This window comes from Octopus bimaculoides, chromosome 24, assembly GCF_046866305.1.
Source record: "Octopus bimaculoides isolate indiv1 chromosome 24, ASM4686630v1, whole genome shotgun sequence".
Taxonomy (NCBI): domain Eukaryota; kingdom Metazoa; phylum Mollusca; class Cephalopoda; order Octopoda; family Octopodidae; genus Octopus; species Octopus bimaculoides.
This window is the reverse complement of record NC_142951.1, coordinates 9,647,681-9,672,680: the sequence shown is the minus strand read 5'-3', so window position 1 is coordinate 9,672,680 and position 25,000 is coordinate 9,647,681. Positions and strand designations below refer to the sequence as shown.

The following is a 25,000-nucleotide window of genomic DNA, read 5'->3' as shown; positions in this document are numbered from 1 at the left end:
AATGTACAGGAATGATTATGCATCACTAAGCCTGTTCAGGCTAAACACCATCACTTTGTACTTCCTATGATTACTGCTGCAGTCATAATCTGAAATGATTTCATTGTTTTGTCTTTTGCTTTTGCACCTGCAGGTACGACTGCGCGGTAAGGCATTTGCTTCCCAGCTACATGGTCTGGGGTTCAGTCCTACTGCATGGAACTTTGGGCAAGTGTCTTCTACTGTAGCTGCAGGTCAACCAAAGCTTTTGTGAATGGGTCCAGGAGACAGAAACTGAAAGAAGCCTGTTGCTTATGTGTGTGTGTGTATATATATATATATATATATATATATATATATATATATAAGATGATTCCCATGCATTATGTATTTATATATATATATATATATATATATAAGATGATTCCCATGCATTCCCTGAAGAGAAGGTTACAATTTTAATATCACAGATCCCTATCGATCACATAGGTTGTAATCCTTTGAAACATATGTAGGAATAAAGTATGCAATTATAACATGCGTTTTCTCCATTCCTTAAATGTTTAAATATATATATATATATATATATATATATATATATATATATATACATACATACATACATACATATGGGTAAATTGTCATCATTTTATACTTTTAATTTCATGCATGCGCATTGTTTGTTTTTGATTTTGTTGACTTCACTGAAGTCAGTTAGGCACTGTCTGTGAAAAAAAAAAACAGCACGATGATGCAATTCACTCTGCAAGAAATTTGAAACCGATATGTTGGAGAATTTTAGCCAAAGAAATTGATTACAGTATTTTGTCATTTTAAGCCTAGTACTTATCCTGTCAGTCTCTTTTGTTAAACCGCTAAGTTATGGGGACATAAACATACCAACACCAGTTGTCAAGTGGCAGTGGGATACAAACACACATACACACACACACGCATATACACATACACACACGTACATATACTCACACACACACACACACACAAACACATACACATATATATAATATTAGAAACTTCTTTCAGTGTTTGTCTATCAAATCCACTGATAAGGTTTGGTTGGCTTGAGTTTAGAGTAGAAGGCCCAAGATTCCATGCAGTGGGACTAAATCTGAATCTGAATCTATCTATCTATCTATCTATCTGTCTGTCTGTCTGTCTGTCTCTCTCTCTCTCTCTCTCTCTCTCTCTCTCTATATATATATATATATATATATATATATATATGGGAGAATGTACAAAAAAACAACAACAGACGAGGACAGGTGGTGTAAACAACAAAAGGATGTATTAGTTTGATGCTCGGGAATACAGAAAGTCTTTAACGTTTCGAGCTACGCTCTTCAACAGAAAGAATACGGAGACAAGGAGAAAAACACGGAGAAAAAAAATTGAATAGTGTTCAGTCATATATATATATATATACAACTATATATATATCTATCTATCTGTCTCTCTGTCTGTCTATAAATACACAAGTATATAAATACATGATTGATAGTTATTTTAATACAGTAGGGTTGGGGCTTCAACTAAAGCCAATAAAGATATCACACAGCTCCAAGATCACCCCAACCATAAAGAGCAAATAAAGGAACTGCTCTCTCCCTCTCTCTCTCTGCCTCTCTCTCTCTCTCTCTCTCTTTCCCTATCAGATTAAAATATTAAATGGTTGCATATTAGCAGAAACACAACATTGTAGTCAGTGCAGTTACAGAAAAAGATGCAGACAGAATCAGAAACAACATCTCAGTTTATGCAATCACAACAAAAGACACACATATATAGAAGTGAAACACTTGTTAGAAGAGTTAACAGGCGTGTGCACATAGAACAGAACACCACATTCTATGCAATCGTATTCATAGGTGCATGCACATGTAGACACACCACCACAGTTAATGCAGTCAGTAAAACCCAGTGCATATGCATTCATAAGCGCAATATTGCATTTAATGTAGTCACATACATAGATGGATGCACCTGCACAAACATTGCAGTCAGTGCAACCACATGCATGGGTGCATGGGTGCATGTGCATATTGCAACACAACATCAGTTGGTGCAGTAACATATACAGGTATATGCATGGGCAGAAAGAGCACTGCAGTAAATGCAGCCTCATGGGTGGGTGCACATGCATACAGGAACACAACAGAGCAGTTGATGCTGTTACAGTTATGAAGTGCATGAAGAAACAACACTGCAGTTAATGCAACCACAGGAGTTGGTGCACATGTATACAGCAACATAGCACTACAGTTGGTGCCATCACATGAATGGGTGCAATCACATGTAAAAACAACACTGCAGTTTAATGCAACCACATGAATGGCTGCATGTACTGGCTGCAACACAATACAGCAAGTGATGCAGTCATATATATATAGGTACAAGCACATGCAGAAACAACACCATAGTAAAGACACTCACGTGGATGAATGCACATGTAAAATGCAACACAACATTGCAGTTGATGCAGTCACATGCATGGGTGCACATACATACAGAGACAACAGTGCAGTCAATGCAACCATATGGATGGGTACATATGCACACAGCAATGCAACACTACAGTCGATGCCACCACATACATGGGTGGATACACATGTACAAGCAACACTTCCGTAAATGCAGCCACAGGAATGGGTGCATATGTAAACAGCAACACAACACAGCAGCTGATGCTGTCACATACATGGGGGCCATCACTGATGCTAATGAAATCGCCTGAATCAGGGATATCTGGGCTGCATGCACATGTAGCAAAAACACAGCACCGCAGCCAATGCAATTGACACACATGGGTAGGATGGATGCGTGCAGAGAGATCACACTGCATTTAACGCAATCGCATCAATGGGTGGGTGCAAGTACATGCAGAAACACAACACCACAGTTAATGCACCTGCATAAACAGGTGCGTGCACATGCAATCAGATACCAGATTCTCTATTACATACTCTCTCAGGTATAACTCCAGCCTTCCCCACTGCTTTGCACAAACATACAACCACCATCACTGCATAATACCCCACCTCACACACACACACACACACACACATTCTACGACAAACACCCTACCACACACACACACTCACACTACTTTTTATTTTGTAAGTCTGTTCAATAACAGCATTATATGACAGCCAGCTCTATCAGTATTCTAAATTGGCTTCCCCAAAGTGTATGATGGGAATTTTCGATGTTTTGTTTCTTTATTTTTTGTTCTTTTCTTTCTGGTTTCCTGTTATGTTTTTTTTCATTTTTATCTTAATTGTTATAATTATATTTTTATTGTTCTTATAGTCCTTGTTTGTTATTTTCTCCTTTCTTTCTTTCGTGCCTTTGTTTTCTTTAAAACACACACACACACACACACACACACACACACACACACACCACATGCCCACAAGAAAAATATTCCCACTTCATTCTGAAACTCAGAGTTAAATACTGTAATGTCAGCATTTCAGTATTCAGAAGTAGCAGTGTGCATATGGACACACACACACACACACACACACACACACACACACACACGCACACACATACACACACACACACACACACACACACACACCTGCACATACTCACACATGCCTACACACGTAAACACATACATGTGTGTGAATACATATGTATATGCATTTATATGTTCATAAATACATACAATGCATATGATATAAATATCATCATCATCATCATCATCATCGTTTAACGTCCACTTTCCATGCTAGCATGGGTTGGACGATTTGACTGAGGACTGGTGAACCAGACGGTTGCACCAGGGTCCAATCTGATTTGGCAGAATTTCTACAGCTGGATGCCCTTCCTAACACCAACCACTCCAAGAATATAGTTGGATATATATAAATGTATATATATGTATATATATATATATATATATATATATATATATATATATATATACATATATATATATATATATATATGATAGGTATTGGTATCCAGAAGACTCAAGATAGCAGGTAAGGCTATGTAAGTGCTACAGGAGAATCATAGTTAGACTCTCAGTTCAATAATAATACAAGTGGGGTGTCTAATGTAGGTCTTGTGTGAGCATGTATATGTTAAATAGAATAAGTTAAATGAAATAGTTAACTCTCTAATATCATCTCTGTTGAATAGTGGGAGAAGAGGAGGCAAAAGAACAAGAGAAAGGTAGAGAGAAAACGAAAGAGTAAAAGGACAGAATAATGGAAGAAGAGAGAAAAAGCGAAATATATATATACACATATATATATATTTTGAGTGGTTGGCGTTAGGAAGGGCATCCAGCTGTAGAAACTCTGCCAAATTTAGATTGGAGCCTGGTGTTGCCATCCGGTTTCACCAGTCCTCAGTCAAATCGTCCAACCCATGCTAGCATGGAAAGCGGACGTTAAACGATGATGATGATGATGATATATATATATATATATATATATATATATATATATATATATATATATATATATTTATATATACACACACACACACAGGCACAATCATAAGTACACAAACAGTGTATCTCAAATACTGACATACAAAAAAACACACATTGGCTTGCAGACCAAATGTAAAACTTATGATAGAGGTCTTAGTACTACAGACATACGTATAAGACCCCGTGCACATTTGCATGCGCACACACACACACACACACACACACACACACACACACACACACACACATATATATATATATATATGTACACACATATATGATTTTAAAAGAATTTTGCTGAAGAGACTTTTTCCCCAAGTTGAGTGTTGTAGTGCAAAAAATATAATAATAAAGGAAGGAAAATGCACCCAATTTATATATTTCTAATCTATTATGAAGGATATAGTATATTCAAAATATATAGATTGCATGCATTTTCCTTCTCCCACTCTCTGTATATGTATGTATATATGTATGTATATATATATATATATATATATATATATATATATACGCATACATAGTTTAAATTTTGATGAAAGGTCTACCAAAATGTTTTAAGCTTTAAGACATAAGCAGTATCTTAGAGACTCAGTATGGGACTGATGAGAGTTATGAATGCACCTCCTAGTTAATCAGGTTACATCATAAAAATGTCCATAGATTAATATCACATAATATTTAAAAGTATATATTTAAATAACTGTTGTACATATGTTTCCAAAAGTTACAGTTATCACACACTTATATAAATAAATTTCCATCATTTTATCAGTGATTAAAATGAACTGAAAGTGAAACATCTTCAGGGGAAAGCTTATAAAGAATTAAATGAATAAATTCTGACTATAATATAGCCATCAAATAGTTCAGAATGCAAAGAAAACTTCTAAACTTTGTATCCCTGTGTCTCAGTGCAAAGTTAATTACAGAAAGCAATCCAAAAAGGATTTGCCAAAATTAAAGAACATTTTAATTTAGATTGCCATTTTTAATTAATTACGTTATGGTGCATATGATATTAAAAAGATATTTTTATGAAACATTGAATCTTATACATTTATCTGTTTACATATCTCAGTCAACAACAACTCCCTACTTGAATGGACCATGATACCACAAACCTTGACTTAAAATTATTTAACCGATTCTATTAGATAGTGCTATTAAGTTAGACATGGTCTAAGCCAATCTTTGGCCAAAACATATCTAAGGTGTCTAAGTTATGGAATAACTCACCATATTTTCTGGTGAACAAGTCAAATTTTTCAGATCAAAATTTACAGCCAAGAAAGTTAAGTTCACTTATACACTAAGTGGAGCAAAAATTCCATGCAAAATGTTACAGGATTTTGAAACAATGAGATGATGTTCACATGTTTACCATACAAGTTTTCACTATTTACTATGTGGATTTGTGTGCTGGAAAATATGATAGTTAGGATTTTAATAGGAGAAAGATAGGTATTTCTGCAGAAAAGCAGCATGAGACAGTCTTCTTTTGTTTTTTGCTTCTGTGTATTTTTGAACAATTATGCATATATATACCTGTGCAAGTGTAAACCATTTCTGTGTATTTACTAGCGTTTGTATTTATTTTATGCCCTTTCATGCACTCACAGACTGGTGGACAGATGGGTAGAGAAAGGAGTAGATGGACAGACAGAGGAGTGAATATGTGTGTGTTTGTGAGAGGTGAGAAGGAGAAAAAAGAGATACATTGATGAGTGGATGGATGGACAGATAGGTAGGTAGATAGACAGGTGTACTGATAGATAGATAGACAGACAAATAAACAAAGAGGAAGACAGACAGACAGACAGACAGACAGACAGACAGACAGACTGATCGATCAACAGACAGACAGACAGACAGACAGGCAAATAGATAGATAGATAGATAGACAGACAGATAAATAAGATAGATAGATAGAAAAATAGAGATACATAGATAGATAGATAGATAGACAGACAGACAGACAGACCGATCGATAGACAGACAAACAGACAGACAGACAGACAGACAGACAGACAGTGTTGCTACTGTTGCCTGGTATTTGAATCCCATTTGACATTTCTGAAACTATCTAATTATCAGGTAAGAAATTAGAAAAGTGCTGCTTTAATTTAATTATGCAAAAAATTGAAAAAAAAAATATCAAACGAAAAATGATAAAAGCTTTGAAAAAGAAATTATGCTTCAACATATCTGATTTCTTGAGAACATTGTTGAAAGGACCACCACCACCGCCACTACCACCATCACCAGGACCACCACCATCATCATGACCACTAATGCCACTGTCGATTCTACCACTACTACCACCACCACCACCGCCACCACCACCACCACCACTACTATAGACACTACCACCAACTTCACAACCACCAACCGCCATTATTACAAAACACCAGTACCACCACCACCATCACTGCTACCACGACAACCATAAACACAATCATCACTGTTGCCATCACCACCACCACCACCACCTTGAACACCAAATAGGTGCAGATGTGGCTGTGTGGTAAGAAGTTTGGTTCCAAACCACATGGTTCCAGGTTCAGACTCACTGCATGGCACCTTGAGCAAGTGTCTTCTACTATATACCATCAGGCCAAGCAATTCCTTGTGAGTGAAAGAAGCCTCTCACATGGTTGTTCTCAATCACATGGCTCCAGGTTCAGTCCACTGCGTGGCACCTTAGGTAAGTGTCTTCTACTAAAGCCCTGGGCAGACCAAATCCTTGAGAGTGGATTTAGTAGATGGAAACGGAAAGACACATGTATACATATATATATATATATATGTATATTCGTTTTGCAAGATAATACAAAACACAAAATGGCTGGTCGTTAGTAAGGAAAGACACACAAATAGGAAAGAAGAAAGCAAAGGACCACTGATGAGGTCACGGAAGTGTGACGAAAGAACTCTGGCCGAAATATGATAAATATAAAATAAAACTGAAGCAAATTAACACCAAATATACAGTGCATATGTTTTTATTGCCTAAAATGGCAACATGACACTCCCCAAATACAACAATATATACATATATATATATATATAAAAGAGGTGAGGACCGAAATTCTTCAAAGGGATGTCAAACAGTATGTAATTCCTGACAAAGTATCTAATTTTTATTTCAAGAAGAGTTTTTCGTTTTTGTCTTTGCAATAAATTAGACTTTGAAACAATTTGTAGAATGTGTATTGGTTCTGTACCAACTTGGATTATGAATTAAAGATCGTCTACACCTACAATTTTCCCTTCCTTATACTTCGTGGTAAGTAGCTTGCTTACGAACCACATGATTCCGGGTTCAGTCCCACTGCGTGACACCTTGGGCAAGTGTCTTCTACTATAGCATCGGGATTTGGTAGATGGAAACTGAAAGATCGCCGTATATATGTATATATATACATATGTATTTTTGTGTATATGTTTGTGTCTGTGTGTCCCCCCCCCCCAACATCACATGACAACCAATGCTGATGTGTTTACGTCCCCGTAACTTCACAGTTCAGCAAAAGAGACCAATAGAATACTAGGCTTACAAAAAATAAGTCCTGAAACAAGTAACAGAGTATACATATATATATATATATATATATATATATATATATATATAAACAATATATGAGTATATGCATATATATGTACATGTATGTATATACGTTCATCTACATGTACATATAGATACATAACTGGGTACATGACGTGGCAAAAGAACGAGGACAAAATGGTAAACAAGGTGCAACAAACAAGCAGGCCACATAGAAACATCCACTTCGTGTGAATTTGTGTCCATGTTTGGCACCCACCACCATTTGACACCCAGTGTTGCTGTAGTCTAGCAGGGTGCCAAAACAGACTGATATAATAAGCAGCAGGCTTTTAAAAAAAAATGCTGGGCTCGATTCATCCAACTAAATTTCTTCAAGGCGGTACCCCAGCATGGCCACAATTTAATGACTGTGACAAATATCAAAGATAAAAAAAAAAAACCTAACCATCACCACCACCACAACTGGTACTGCCACTTCCACTACTACAACTACTACTACTACTACTACCACCACCACCACTACTAGTACCACCGCCACAACCAGCATCTCCACCACTATCAACACCGCCCGTGCCACAAGTGGTACTATTACCATCACTGCCACGACTGGAACTACCACTTTCACCACCACTATTACTGCCACCAAAACTAGCATCTCTAACATCATCACCATCATCACCACAACTAACACCACTACCACTTTGACTACTACTGCCACCACCACAACCAATGCTATCACTACTACCACCATTGCTACTATCACCACTGCCACTACCGCCAGTACTATCCTCACCACTACCACCATGGCAACAACCTCCACCCCACCCCTTTACAACCTTACATGTTGTAATTAATCAACACAGACTGAGAAATAATCTTTAGACACTTCAAAGAGGTGGTGTGAAATGAAGGGAGAGGGAGGGGAGGGGAGATAGAAGGGGAGAGAGAGACAAAGTGAGAGAGAGGGGGGAGACAGACAGAAAAAGAGAAAGAGAAGGAAAGATAGAAAGAAAGAAAGAAAAAAGAAAGAAAAAGTGAGAGCGAGAGAGAGAGTGAGAGAGGTGACTGGCAAAAATAATGAGAAAGCGAGAGAGAGAGAGAGAGAGAGAGAGAGAGAGGGAGAGAAGGAAAGAGAGAAAGAGATAGAGAGAGGAAAGAGAGAGGCAGAGACAATGAGAAAGAAAGACAGAGTAAGACAAAGAGACAGAAAGAGAGAGAAAAAAGAGATTTGTGAGAGGCAGGCAGTGAGGGAAAAAAAGAGCGTGGTGAGAGGCAGAGAGTGTGAGAAAGAGAGAGACAGACAGACAAAAAGAAAGAAAGAGAGAGAGAGAGAGAGAGGTATGAGGTAGAAACAGTGAGATAGTGAGATAGAGAGAGAGAAACAGAGACAAAGAGGTGAGAGGATGAAACAGTGAATGAGAGAGAGAGAGAGAGAGAGAGAGAGAGAGAGAGAAAGAAAGAGAGAGAGACTGAGAAAAAGAGAGAAACAGACTGAAAGCAGGGAGGAGAGAAATAGAGAAAGTGAGAGATAGAGAGAGAGAGAAAGATAAGAAACAAACAAGATTTTAGTTTTTCTCAATTTTTGCTTTTATTTTTCATCTCTCCCCCCACCCCTTCGCCACAATTTGTGTTTCTCTAATACACACTATTCCACACACACACACAGAATTGCTCTCTTTTTCACACGCAAAATCTCTTTCTACACACTTGATCTTGATCTCTATTCCACACACACACACACACACACACGAGCTGGCAGAATCGTTAGCACGCCGGGCGAAATGCTTAGCGATATTTCGTCTGCCGTTTCTTTCCGAGTTCAAATTCCGCTGAGGTCGACTTTGCCTTTCATCCTTTCGAGATCGATTAAATAAGTACCAGTTATGCACTGGGGTCGAGGTAATCAACTTAATCCCTTTGTCTGTCCTTGTTTGTCCCCTCTGTGTTTAGCCCCTTGTGGGTAGTAAAGAAATAACACACACACACACACATGTACATATGCACATATATATAATGCCTTCCTCACACTCAATCTCCATCTAACTGCCTCACACACACACACACACTATTCCACACACACATATACATACACATTCCACATACACACACACACACATACTATTCCACACACACACTCATGTACATATGCACATATACATAATGCCTTCCTCACACACACATACACATATACATGCACACATTCCACAGACACACACACACACATACACACATGTACATATGCATAATGCCTTCCTCACACACACACACACACACACAGACCCCTAAAGAGAGAGGGAGTTCCTTTATCCCATTTGTGTCTATCCCTGATCATCATCCTCACCAAAAGCTCAAATAACTTGCTCTTTCCGTTTGCTTTACCTGAGCATTACCAAGTATTACAGACTAAAATCAATGGATGAACCGACAAATACCTGTGCCAGACCCTCAAAATTTGGGGGTCAAACAAAATTTCAAACAGTACTTCATGGGATAGAATGGACCAAGCTCTCATCAATCAAGAAATTCTGTAAAGGAAAAGGAGCTGGATCGGTTACCTTCTAAGGAGACCTCCAGGCAGCATTGCAAGACAAGTGTTAAATTGGCAACCTGAAGGAAAGAAGGAAGCTGGATGACTTAAGAAGACCTGTGGAGGTGCATGGCTTAGTGGTTAGGGTGTTGGACTCATGATTGTAAGATTGTGGTTTTGATTCCTGCTCCGGGTGATGTGTTGTGTTCTTGAGCAAATCACTTCATTTCATGTTGCTGCAGTCCACTCAGCTGGCAAATGTGAGTAATCTTGTGATGGATTGGCGTCCCATCCAGGTGGGGGATATATACGCCATGCAAACCAAGAAACCAGCCCTATGAGTCGGTGTGACTCGAGAAGGTAACTTTACCTAAGAAGACCTGGAAAGATGCATGGTGGATGAAGCAAAAGCAATCAGCCACTCTTGGTCTGCAATAATAAATGGCACTCGTGCCAGTGACACATATAAGGTACCTTGGCTGGTGACACGTAAAAGGCACCCATAGTGGTGACATAAAAAGCACTCATGCCAGTGACACTTGTAAGCCACCTGTGCTGGTGGCACATAAAAGGTATCCACTACACTCTGGGAGTGGTTGGCATTTGGAAGGGCATTCAGTCATAGAAACCAAGCCAAACCAGACTACTGGAGCCTAGTAGAGCTCTCCAGCTTCCCAATTCCAGTCAAGCCTTCTAACCCATGCCAGCATGGAAAATGGACTCTAAATGATGATGATGATAATGTGGTACAATACAAGAGGAATGTGATCATGGTCACTTATAAACCATCAAAACAGAATAACCATTCTATAAGTTCTCAGACTCAAAGACAGTAATGTCCAGCGGCATTACCTTTTCTTTACAAGATCAACACCTGCTTTGGTTAAGAATTTTATTTTTTAAGGTGAAATGTTTATCTGACACTCTGGCATAGACATATAATAATCCATTGTAGGATTGGTAGAAAAGTTCTTTTTGTTGATTTCATGTGAGGAGAATTGAAGAATCTTACCGTTCTTCTTGGAGATAAGAGGATAGACAAGTATTATCAACTTTGGTTGAAGCATTGTAGATGAAGAATGCAACTAAGCAAAAAAATAGTGCTTTTCTCTCTCTCTCCATTATATACTCAACCTTTCTTTCTCACTCACTCACACACACACACACACACAAACACACACATATATATACTCATTCACTTTTTGACACAAACATTCTATTCACACAAGCACGAAGTCCATTCACTTCTCTTTCTCATGTACACACAGTCACTCTCTTTTTCACACACACTAAAGATAGATTCACAGACAGACAGACAGATAGATAGATAGATAGATAGATAGATAGATAGATAGAGAGAGAGATAGATAGATAGATAGAGAGAGAGATAGATAGATAGATAGATAGATAAGGCGGTGAGCTGACAGAAAAGTTAGCACACCGGGCAAAATGCTTAGCAGTATTTTGTCTGCCATTACGTTCTGAGTTCAAATTCTGCTGAGGTCGACTTTGCCTTTCATCCTTTTGGGGTCGATTAAATAAGTACCAGTTACGCACTGGATTCAATATAATCGACTTAATCCGTTTGTCTGTCCTTGTCTGCTCCCTCTGTGTGTAGCCCCTTGTGGGCAATAAAGAAAGATAAATAGATAGATAGATGATAAAACGAATGGTTTACACCTGGTAGCTTACTGGTATATTTCATCTTCCGTCTTTCATTTGCCATTTATATATATATATATATATATATATATATATATAAATATAATATAATATAAGGATAAAATCTTTTTAAGAATTTATCAATTAGTCAGCGTGACTTATTAAGTCCCTCTAAGCGTGAGGCTTTATTTTATAATAATGCCCTTATATAGATTATATTATATATAAATATATAGTATTCCCTATAGTGGATTTTCATCGATGAGTCCATAAACCTTGGTTCTTTTCACCCTAATACTATATATTTATATATATTTTATACTGTGAAACTTAATTTAATTTTAATTTTTAATAAATTAATTTTAATTGCGTTTTTACCTGTAATTTTGGATTTTATCCCTAATATTATTATTATATATAAATATATATATATGTATATATATATATATATATATATATATGTATATATATATATATATATATATATATGTATATATATATATATATATATATATATATATATATATATATATACATAGATTTTCAAGTTCACATGCATACACATGCAAATCACATTATTACTCTACCTCACACACACACACACACACAGTTTCTTTCATCCCATTGATGGATACCCTTGTGATTCCTCTGTGTGTGTGTGATAGGATGGGTGATGATGTATGGGAGGAGAGAGAAGGCAAAAAGGGAGGGCCAGTAAGAGGTAATACCAAACTGAGAGAGAGGGATAGAGAGAGAGAGAGAGAGAGAGAGAGACCATACAGACATACAGATAGACAAGAATTTCACATGTCAGTAAGTGAGAAGTTTGCAACCATTCAACCCTCACCACCCACCTCCTCCAGTACACATGCACACACATGTTTAACATGCTAAAAGAAACAACCAAATTGCCCTCGGTTGGCATTCTGATGTCTTCTAAAAATAATAGCCCCATTAAATAATAATGTGCAAAAGGATGGACTTGTCTAAACTAAAGCACAACTGGTCAAGGTAGACATAGCACTAAACAGCCACAACAACAATAACAATATCTCTTCTTATGTGGGGATTTGAGTTTAGGATTACAATAATCCCATTCAAATTATAAGATTCTAGGTCTACCCCTTCTGTGTCAGTGCCTTGAGCGAACAAATACATTGACTCAAATATGGTGACTCAAATACAATGACTCAAATATAATGACTCAAATACAATGACTCAAACACATTGACTCAAATACATTGACTCAAAGACTGTGACTCAAACACGTTGACTCAAATATGTTAGTTTGAATACATTGACTTGTATACATTGACTCGAACATGTTGGTTCAAATACATTGACTCGAACATGTTAGTTCAAATACGTTGACTCAAATACGTTGGTTTAAATACGTTGACTCAAACACTTTGACTCAAATATGTTGGTTCAAATATGTTGAGTCAAATACATTGGTTCAAATATGTTGACTCATATACATTGACTCAAATACGTTGGTTCAAATATGTTGACTCCAGTTGACCTAAGCATTGACTCGAGTTCAAACAGACAAAATAAAGACAAAGAAGAAAGAGCAGAGGAAAAAGGAGAAGAGCAAAAAGAAATGAAGTAATCGAGACTTACCTTGATTTTCTTTTACACCTGTGCTGTGGAGATGCAGACCCTGACGACACACTGGATTCTCGAGAGATACTGAAACAGAGAACAGAAACAGGTGTTTAGGGATCAATTGGGGTAGACTGTCTCATCATCAAAAAATGGGTTCAGCAAGGCACAGCTGGGTGCTGATGTCCTGGTTTGCTGAAGAACCTTGGCGATCAAAAGATTAATGCTCCCACCAAAAACATAGGCTGTTAAGGCTGGTTCCTCAGGTTCTGTGGCACACCTGCTACATTGGTTAGGGTGCAAACCCATCGCAGGACCCTAGGGCTTATTTTTTTTAGTCAGGTACTTATTCTATTGGTCCTTTATTTCCTGAACTACTAAGTTACAGGGGCATAAACAAACCAACACTGTACATTATTTACATTTGACGGATATTCGTCCTCATCTGGTTTGTTGTTAACACAGCGTTTCAGCTAATATACCCTCCAGCCTTCATCAGGTGTAGTCATGATGGGTATACTGGGCTTTGTATATTTTACCCCAGTGCCACTTTGATGGCATGCACTGCTTCCTCACTCAATAGTAGTAGTAATAATAATAATAATAATAATAATAATAATAATAATAATAATAATAATAACAGAATAGGAAGTCAGACATAGTTTTAATTGAGAAAGAAAATAAACTATGCTGGATCATGGACATAGCATGCCCAGCTGACAACAAGGTATGCGATAAGGAAGAAAGAAAAGTTGAAAGATATGACAGGTTAGCTTGGGAAGTTAAGCAGTTGTGGTCAATGAAAAAGGTAGCAGTAGTACCAATAATTGTCAGAGCCCTGGGAACAGTGAGCAAAAATCTTGAGAAGTATGTGGAACAAATAGGGGCTGCAATAAGGGTGGAGCACTTGCAGAAAACAGCAATGCTTGGAACCGCTCGAATACTCCAGAAGGTGCTCAAAAAATAAGAGGTGTTACCTTAGTTCACTGGTAGTGAACAGCTGACACTGTAGTACATCTCTAGCATTAGAAGCTGTGCAAAGGCAATAATAATAATAATAACAATAGGCGCAGAAGTAGCTGTGTGGTAAGTAGCTTGCTTATCAACTACATGGCTCCGGGTTCAGTCCCACTGCGTGGCACCTTGGGCAAGTGTCTTCTACTATAGCCTCGTGCTGACCAAAGCCTTGTGAGTGGATTTGGTAGACGAAAACTGAAAGAAGCCCATCATATATATGTATATGTATATATATATATATATATATATGTGTGTGTGTTTGTGTGTCTGTGGTTGTCCCCCCAACATCGCTTGACAACCGATGCTGGTGTGTTTACATCCCCGTAACTTAGTGGTTCGGCAAAAGAGACCGATAGAATAAGTGCTAAGCTTCCAAAGAATAAGTCCTGGGGTTGATTTGCTCGACTAAAGGCAGTGCTCCAGCATGACCGCAGTCAAACGACTGAAACAAGTAAAAGAGTAAAAGAGTAATAATAATAATAATTATTATTATTATTATTATTATTATTCTGATAATAATAATGATTTCTTTTCAATATCAGAGAAAGTAAAATAAATACAGAATTGTAAAGGCTTCTTAGAACAGTAAATATTTAAAGATTTAGGTTGGGATATACCGAACGCTCTTAGATCTTCTTTAAATATTTGAAAAATGAAATCCAATCTGTAAATCTCATAGAGATAGTCTGTTGAGAGATTAAGATAATTGAAAAATGATAATCTGTATTTGAAAGTCTTTTATCTTTCTGATTTTTATTTTTATTTATTATTTATTTTTTTTGTCTTTTACTTGTTTCAGTTATTGGACTGCTTGTGGCCATACTGGAGGACTACACTTCAAGGTTTTAGTTGAACAAATGAACCCCAGAACTTATTTTTTTCAATCAAGTAGTTATTCTATGTGCCTCTTTTGCCGAACCATTAAGATACAGCGATGTAAACAAACCAACACTGGCTGTCAAGCAGTGGAAGGGGTGGCAAACACACACACACATATGCATATAAATACATACATACACACACACATACCCCACCTCACACACACACATATATATTATACACACACCCATATATATATCGACTTTAAATAGAGCTCAAAATTGATCTGTTGAAAATACTTTATTACAACAACAATAACAATAATAATAACAAATAAATAGACCTATGTACATTTCGATAGAACATCCAGAATGATTAATACATATCATAAAATATTATAAAATATTATAAAATATAGGATACTCCATCTCCTCAGGGTCCCATTATTATTGCTATCATCACCATCATTATTATTAGCAATACACATCCAAAAAAAAACAGAAACCATTCAAATCTAATTTTCATAGTTGACCCATGAAAATATACAAAACAGGATGAAAAAGTAATAGATGGCACACGACTTTCCATCCCAAATGTTATTGTTATTGTTATTGTTGTCGTAATAAAGTATTTTCAACGGATCAATTTTGAGCTCTATTTAAAGTTGATATATATTCAAAAACTCAACTGTGAGTTTTTGCTAAGATTGTTAACAGATACTATATTTTTACCAAATTTTTTGGTTATAAAAAATATATATTTAATATATATATATATACTCTTTTAATTGTTTCAGTCATTTGACTGTGGCCATGCTGAAGCACTTCTCTAAAAGGTTTTTAGTTGAAGAAATCAACCCCAGAACTTACTTTTTATAAGCCTGGTAATTATTTTATCAGTCTCTTTTGCCAAACTGATGAGTGGAGGTACAACCTCACCAGTTGAGAGAGAGACCAACAAAACTCCTTGTAACACCAAAGATGAACTGAAGGCAAGGATTATGGCAGCATTCACCAACTTAAACAAGGGGACCATCTAGAAGAGTTGCAGGAGATTCCAAAGTCGCCTGGAGGTCATGGTTGAAGCCAATGACAATTTTACTGAATAAATTTACTCCTTAGTATTTCCAGATATTTTTATGTAATTTTGTTAAATATATCTGTTAAAATGAGATATCAGTGTTATTTTCATTTTTGCATAACTTAGACGACAATATATTCACCACACTCTGTATGTATGTATCTCTCTCTCCACACGCCAGCTTAATTTAATTCATCCTTAGTCGAAAGACACCTATTGTTATGTCCTGCTATTATTTTTATTGTATTTGTGTAACATTGTTCATTTTTTCCCGACCTTGTTTTTGTATACATACGCTGCTTTCTTCCAAGGAATTTAATGCTCTTGGCTTAGTTTTTCCTTGGGGCTGGCCAGATTGAAGCAATATCGAGAATAACCAGCTGAAATTGCAAAGATAATCTGGATCTCGACTGACGAAAGAAAACTCCGAATGACCTCTCCTTGTTTTCTTTGTATCGTCTATCTGGATGTTTTGTTGTCCCTTTCTTGTATCACCTAACTGTCTGGATGTTTTGCATTCTTGTCCCATTTTGTATTATATATATATATATATATATATATATATATATATATATATATATATATGTGTATATACACACACACACACACATATAGTCTGTAGTGTAAACATGTGGTGTAGACTTTCTAATATTGTCCCTATCTTTCCTAATCCTGCTGTATTTCACATGGAATTTTTGGTCCTCCAAAGTCGTCTTGGTGTAAAAGTGGATCTGCTTTCCTTTGGCTGTGAATTTAGGTTTGAAAAATTTTACTCGTATGCCGGAGAATATCATATAAATGGAACAATGACCAACCATCAACACAACAAACCACCATCCGTCACCATCGACAACCATTACTGCTCTTCAGCACCAGACATACCACCAGCAAAGATGTTCATTACTATCTGCACCATCACCAACACCACCACCACAACCACAACCACCACCACCACAACGACCACCACCACCACTAAAAGCAACAACACAACGATCACCATAGCCACCAAACAACCAATCATATTCACTGCCACCACCATCACAACCATCACCAACACCACCACCGCCACCACCACTAAGAGCATCACCGATGCCACACTGCTGTGCCAATACTATAGTTTCACCATCACCATGCGACGTCCACATCATCACAAGCAACACTACCATCATCATCGTCATCGTCATCATCATTATTGTCCACAACACCATCACCACCACCTCCACTACCACCACCACCACCACTACTACTACCATTACCACTACCATTACCACTACTACTACTACTACTACCACCACCATTACCACTACTACCACCATTACTACTACTACTACTACCACCACTACCACTACTACCACCATTACTACTACTACTACTACTACCACCATTACCACTACTACCATCATTACTACTACTACAACCATTACTTCTACTACTACTACTACTACTATTACCATTACCACTACTACCACCATTACTACTACTACTACTACCATTACTACTACTACTACTACCATTACTACTACTACTACTACTACTACTACTACTACTACCACCACCACCACTACTACTAATACTACTACTGCCATTACTATCACTGTCACCTTCATTGCTGCCGTCATTGTTGTCAATGTCGCAACTATGATCGTTGTCATCGTCATCATAAATCTAATGAAGAAATTAACAGAAATTTTGCAATTGGCTGTTCTTTGTGAAATTCCTTTAATCTGGCAGATGGCATCGGAAAACATGGAAAACCAATATTTGGCATCAAATACATTAGAGAGAACAATACATGTATATATATTCATGCGTATGCATGCAAACACATGTCTGTGTGTGTAGATTTGTATATGCATATTATATATATATATATATATATATATACATATGCGTGTACACACACAAACTCACACACATGCACATGTGTGTGTGTGTGTGTGTATATACATATCTGCACATTTATACATACAGGCACTTTACCTACACATATATGTGGAAACATAAATGCACATTCTGAGGATAACATAAGGGGGCATGCATGTGCAGAATGCTTGGCCCATTACATGTTGCATGTAAATTAAGGAGCAGGTAATTCAGTCGGTCAGATAACTGAATCCTCATCTCATCAGACCTAAATTCAAGGCCTCTGCCAGGGGTGTAGCCAGCCCACTTATACGTCCCTTTCCTTCATTGGACACTAAACTCCGCTTGCGAAGACTTGTTGAGGCAAGTTAAATCAAAATCGAACTAAATTCGACGACAGGCACCCATGCCAATGTCGTCTCCTTCATTGGACACAAAACTCAGCTTGCGAAGACCTGTTGGGGCAAGTGAAAGTGAAATCGGGATGGCACCTGTGCCCAGCGTCACCTTTCTGGCACTTGTGCCCATAACATATGTAAGGATTTTCGAGCGAGAGCGTTGCCAGTGCCCCTGGACTGGCTCTTGTGCGGGTGGCACATAAAATACACCATTTTGAGTGTGGCCGTTGCCAGTACCGCATGACTGGCCTTCGTGCCGGTGGCACGTAAAAGCACCCACTACACTCTCTGAGTGGTTGGCGTTAGGAAGGGCATCCAGCTGTAGAAACTCTGCCAAATCAGATTGGAGCCTGGTGTAGCCATCGGGTTTCACCAGTCCTCAATCAAATCGTCCAACCCATGCTAGCATGGAAAGTGGACGTTAAACGATGATGGTGATGATGATACACAATTGAAGAATTGAAGGCACATGGCTTAGTGGAAGGAGTATGTTAAACGATGATGATGATGATACTGTTGGTGATATCCATATATACATGGTGATAATATATATAAAAATTTAAGCATGTATATGTGTGTGTGTGTGTGTGTGTGTGTTACTGTCTCCTTATCGTGGCATCATGTGATGAAAAAGGGTACCAGTCAAATCATGAGGACCAGTGCCCCTTGTTTCCAATCTTCCATGAAAACATGTCCGGTCATGGGGAAAGATCAGCTTACACAGAAACAGTTGAGGGTTGGTGACAGGAAGGGTATTCAGCCACAGAAAAACACCCTGCACCACAACAAATGCCCTCTGACCCATGGAATCATGGGAAAATAAGATGTTAAAACGATGGTGATGGACTGAGGGGGAAATACCTCTCCATAGTAATTGTGCATTTAGTTAGATAACCACAAAGCAAATGAGTAAGTGAAATAATTAGCACATTTCACTAATAATGAGGTTTTCAGTTCTTATTCAATGAAATATGTGGATGCCAACTTAAGCTGTTGTTTTTCTCATGCTGAATGTCGACTTGAAGTAATTTCATTCAGTGATTTATCGTTCAAAGAATTCTTTCCACCTGCTTGCTCATCACTCACTATCTTGTTGAACTCGCATTTGTCTTACAGCAATCGGTTTCAAACAGATTTCTGTACAAACAGCTTGTATATAATGTTTAAACAAGAAACGCACCTATGGTTTTTCTTCTAAGTCAATGTGCTTTCCTTCTTAGCTACATGATTTTTATCCATGCGATGTACGGAAAACCAATCTGTCATGTCAGTTTGGTCTTCCATAGTTCATTTTAGCAACACACACCTTCTGTATAACGTTACCATATATTCTAATGTTTTCTCGGATTGAGTTATAGTGTTGGAATTGACATTTTGTTTACAGTTTTATTGTTTGCTTCTGTGGCAGATTTTTATCTAGTTTTTGTGTGCCTTGAGAAAATCGACCAACATTACAGGAGAAGAATAATTCCAATATGCCAACCGTTTTGTGAGCAATGAAAGATGCCTGTTGTCGAAAATATTTAGCATGGAATTAGTTCAAATTTTTTGATGAATTCTCTCCAAGCAATTCTTTAGTCAATAGCCAAAAAAGAAACGATCACATTTTTACAAGGAATTTTGATAAAACACCCCCTCGAAATAAATCTTAATTTAAATATAAAGACCAGTAGAAATGGTTAAAATATGTCCATTGTTTCCAGCTCACCTGTTATTGTCAGAGATATTATCTTTCCCAAGAAGCCATAATCTCACTCTATTCAATCCTTACCATTTCCCCCACTTTCAGAATATTTAAAGAATATCAACTTTCCTCCCAGAAGACTCCTTCTATTTCTGTCTTTATCTGTTGCCTTGTTTTGGTGGATGACGCATGTTGATTACAAGAACATTTATTCCAATTGAACAGCAACCATATTAATTTTGTCAGTCTCTTCCGACCAACACAGATTAAGCACATGTTGTTTTTTGCCTGACACCACCATTAAATACGCCTACTACACACACACACACACACACACACACACAAATATGCTGCAAGTAGTTATGTTTGTTTTTGCTTTATCCAGCTAAACCCAGGTCTAGCAAACCTATGCTGACAGACATTCCTATAAAGATCATCCTAATTTTTTTTAACATTGCAGGAGTGACTGTGTGGTAAGTAGCTTGCTTACCAACCACATGGTTCCGGGTTCAGTCCCACTGCATGGCATCTTGGGCAAGTGTCTTCTACTATAGCCTCGGGCCAACCAAAGCCTTGCGAGTGGATTTGGTAGACGGAAACTGAAAGAAGCCCATTCTATATATATGTGTGTCTGTGTTTGTCCCCTACCATTGCTTGACAACCGATGCTGGTGTGTTCACGTCCCCGTAACTTACCGGTTCAGCAAAAGTAACCGATAGAATAAGTACTAGGCTTACAAAGAATAAGTACTGGGGCCGATTTGTTCGACTAAAGGCGGTGCTCCAGCATGGCCACAGTCAAATGACCGAAACAAATAAAAGAATAAAAGGGAACCACATTTGAATTACAGGTGGAATCTCCTCACCATTACTACTACTTAAGCCAGGGACGTGCCACCTGGGTAGGCAAGGTAAGCAATGCCTACCCTGAATAAAATAGATTGAAAGTAATTGTTATATGGACTGTTAGATATGTAATTCGTCTGACGTTCCGTGTGCCAATGTGGTTCGTCTGAGTTCATTGTTTCATTGTTGTTGTCTTGTGTGACTGTCGTAGTAAAATGTCATTGATATATATATGGCGGACATGACTTTTGTTTATTTATTACGAACATTGGGTGAGTGCGTTCTTTGTATGTAATTGAATAATAAATGTAATAATTAAATTTGTATAACTCGTTGTGTTATCTCTGCGAGTCTTCCGAGGGAAATACAACAGTAATATTTTCCTTTTATGGCAAAATATGTTCCTAATTCAATAAAATTATGAAGGCTACTCTGATTACTCTGCATAAAATACAAAATATTTTATTTCTTTGTAAATTAGGTAGGCATAATTCACCCCTGTCTTTCAATCTCGGTATCAAAGCTACGCATAGAACTACTGTAGCACACACGTTGTGTACATTCCTACAACAACGTTTTCTTTACGTACTATAAAGGCAGAAGTAATTCTGCATCCAACTCAGTCACGCACCTATGTTTCATTTATTTCTTTGTCTGTTTTACTAAATAAATGTCCCCTACTGCCTACCCTGACTAATTACTGATGGCACGCGCCTGACTTAAGCCCTTCGTCATTCATATCCTATAGAGCAATCTGAAACCTGTATCCTTTACCATCTCTTCACATTCTGAATCTAAATCCTGTTAAGACCCAACTTTGCGATCCATCCTTTGCAAGACAATAAATTTTGTGGCGAGCTGGCAGAAACGCTAGCACGCCGGGTGAAATGTTAGCGGTATTTCGTCCATCTTAATGTTCTGAGTTCAAATTCTACCAAGGTCAACTTTGCTTTTCATCCTTTAGCGGTCGATGTACCAGATGTGTACTGGGATCGATCTAGTCGACTGACCCCCTCCCCAGAAATTTTGAGCTTTGTGCCTGGAGTAGAAAAGATTCATAGTTAAAAACTATTTTATTGGGGGAAAAAAAACTGAAATGATGGCGGTGAGCTTTCCCTGTGGTGATTTGATGATGGTGTACTAACCAGACATGGGCACACTTACCCTTAGAATAGTTCTCAGGGAGATTGAGAGTGACACAGTACATGGCAAAGCTGGACCTTTGAAATAGAGGTACAACTAATTTTTGCCAGGCGGGTGGATTGGGGTAATGTGAAATAAAGTGTCTTGCTTAATGACTTAATGCGTTGTCAGGTAATGTACTCACAACCTTACAGTTGTTATCCAAACACCCTAACCACTGTGCCAGGTGCTTTCCCTTTCAATAAGGCAGAGTTAATGGCTAAGCAACAACAACAATGATGACAAGAACAATAAACACCACAACATGATCGAAAAGTATGCAAAAACAGTGCTGCAAAATAATACATGAAATATATAAAAAAAAAACTAATAAACATGCGCATGCACGCACGCATACATACATAAATATAAATAAGAAACAAAAAGGTTGCCAATCAACCAAAATGCAAAAAAAAAACCCCAAAAATGTACTAATCTCCAATTGATAAGTTTGAATCGATTTGAATCGAGAATATTCTTTTTTGACACCATTTTCCGCAAATCTTCTTTGCCATCTACGATTTGCTATCGATCAGGAAGCCATTGGAAGAAGAGGGAAATTGAAACACTGAGATTACAGCTCACAGAAAAATTTTTGCAGTGCAACACACACATATATAAATACATATATATATATATATATATATATATATATATATATATATATATATATATATATATACATATATATATATATATACATATATATATATATATACATATATAAATATATATATATATATATATATGTGCATATATATATATATATATATATATATATATACACCTACATATATATATATATGTATATATGTATGTATACATATGTACGTATATATATATATACGCATATATATATATATTTATGTATGCATACATACGTATATATATATATATATATATATATATATATACATGTATACATATGTACATATATATGTGTGTGTATGCGTGTATGTATATGCTGGGAAAATTCAATTCATAAACTTTTTACACCAGCACCATAATACCCTTCTTCTTCCTCTTTTACTCTTCCTTCTCCACCTCCTCCTCATCATCATCATCGTCCTCCTCTCCATCTACAAATGCATCTACATTGCATCGCTGCACTGCTGTAATATCGTTATAGGTTTCCCCCTGCAGTATGTACGAAAGCAATATTGGCATGAATTAATTATAAAGGCTCCGTGTAATTTGATTTGTAGCGATAGCAGAAGAAGCAAGAAGAAGAAGAAAGAAGAAGAAGAAGAAAGAAGAAGAAAGAAGAAGAAGAAGAAAGAAGAAGAAGAAGAAGTGTTGATGATCATGATGTAAATGTTTGTATATATTTAAGTTCTTGTATGTATATATATAAATAATCTGTTTGTGTGTGATTCTTAAATATATGTCTTAGTATGTGTAAAACGTTGCAAGTGGAGATAACTCTCCATATAACCCCCCCCCCACACACACACACACATGTATGTGTATATATATATATATATATATATATATATATATATATATAGATATATATAGCTATGTAAGTATGTATGTGACTATGATTGCATATGTTTGTGTGCATGCATATAAGTATGGTTATGAGAGTGCCTGCAGCCAGGCCATGGATGCACACGCACACATGCATACATGCATGCATTCACATGCTTAGATGTGCAGATAAAGAGAGCACTCAACATATACAGTAGAGTAAAGTTGTACAAAGTCAATGGCTCACTTCCAGTCTCCTCGTAAGTCTCATTAAAGTTATTCTTTCAATATATCAAGACGTGAGCCCTAAACGACAACATGGTGAATAGAAATGTTCCTGGCTCTTTGACCTCAATAATTTGCAGAAATCAGATGGTAAACTTCCAGACCCCTGCAGATGGAAATCAAGAAGAATAAAAGATGCTAATCATGTTTCAATTTTTCAACAGAAAATTCCATCCTTTCTTTTATTTGACTTGATTGCAAAAATGATGATGAAAGATTTAGCATTACAAATTGAAGACATTTTCATACTCATACAGTTCTATATTTAAGAGATGAGGAGTTATGTACATTATTTACATTTGACGGATATTTGTCCTCATCATGTTTGTTGCTAACACAACGTTTCGGCTGATATACCCTCCAGCCTTCATCAGGTGTTTTGGAGTAACTTCAAACCTGGATTCTTATTCCTAAGATATTTTTCGATGTTATTATTATTGTTATTATTATTATTATTATTATTATTATTATTATTCAGGTCACTACCTGGAATCGAACTCAGAATCTTGGGTTTAGTAGCCCGCTCTCTTAACCACTAGGCCATA

The 25,000-nt window shown here is 37.1% G+C and overlaps 1 protein-coding gene across 7 annotated transcripts in view; it reads right to left on the bottom strand.

The window, feature by feature from the left end:
• Positions 1-25,000, bottom strand: part of LOC106867469 (uncharacterized) — a 1,580,514-nt gene that overhangs the window by 237,602 nt on the left and 1,317,912 nt on the right. For all 7 annotated transcript variants that reach the window (XR_016238261.1, XM_089341338.1, XM_089341342.1 and 4 more), the window contains one exon: positions 13,831-13,899. Coding sequence is in view for 6 of the 7 variants with exons in the window: in XM_089341338.1 (XP_089197464.1) it covers positions 13,831-13,899 (69 nt within the window). In the remaining variant the exon portion in view is untranslated. The remainder of the gene's footprint in view (positions 1-13,830; positions 13,900-25,000) is intronic.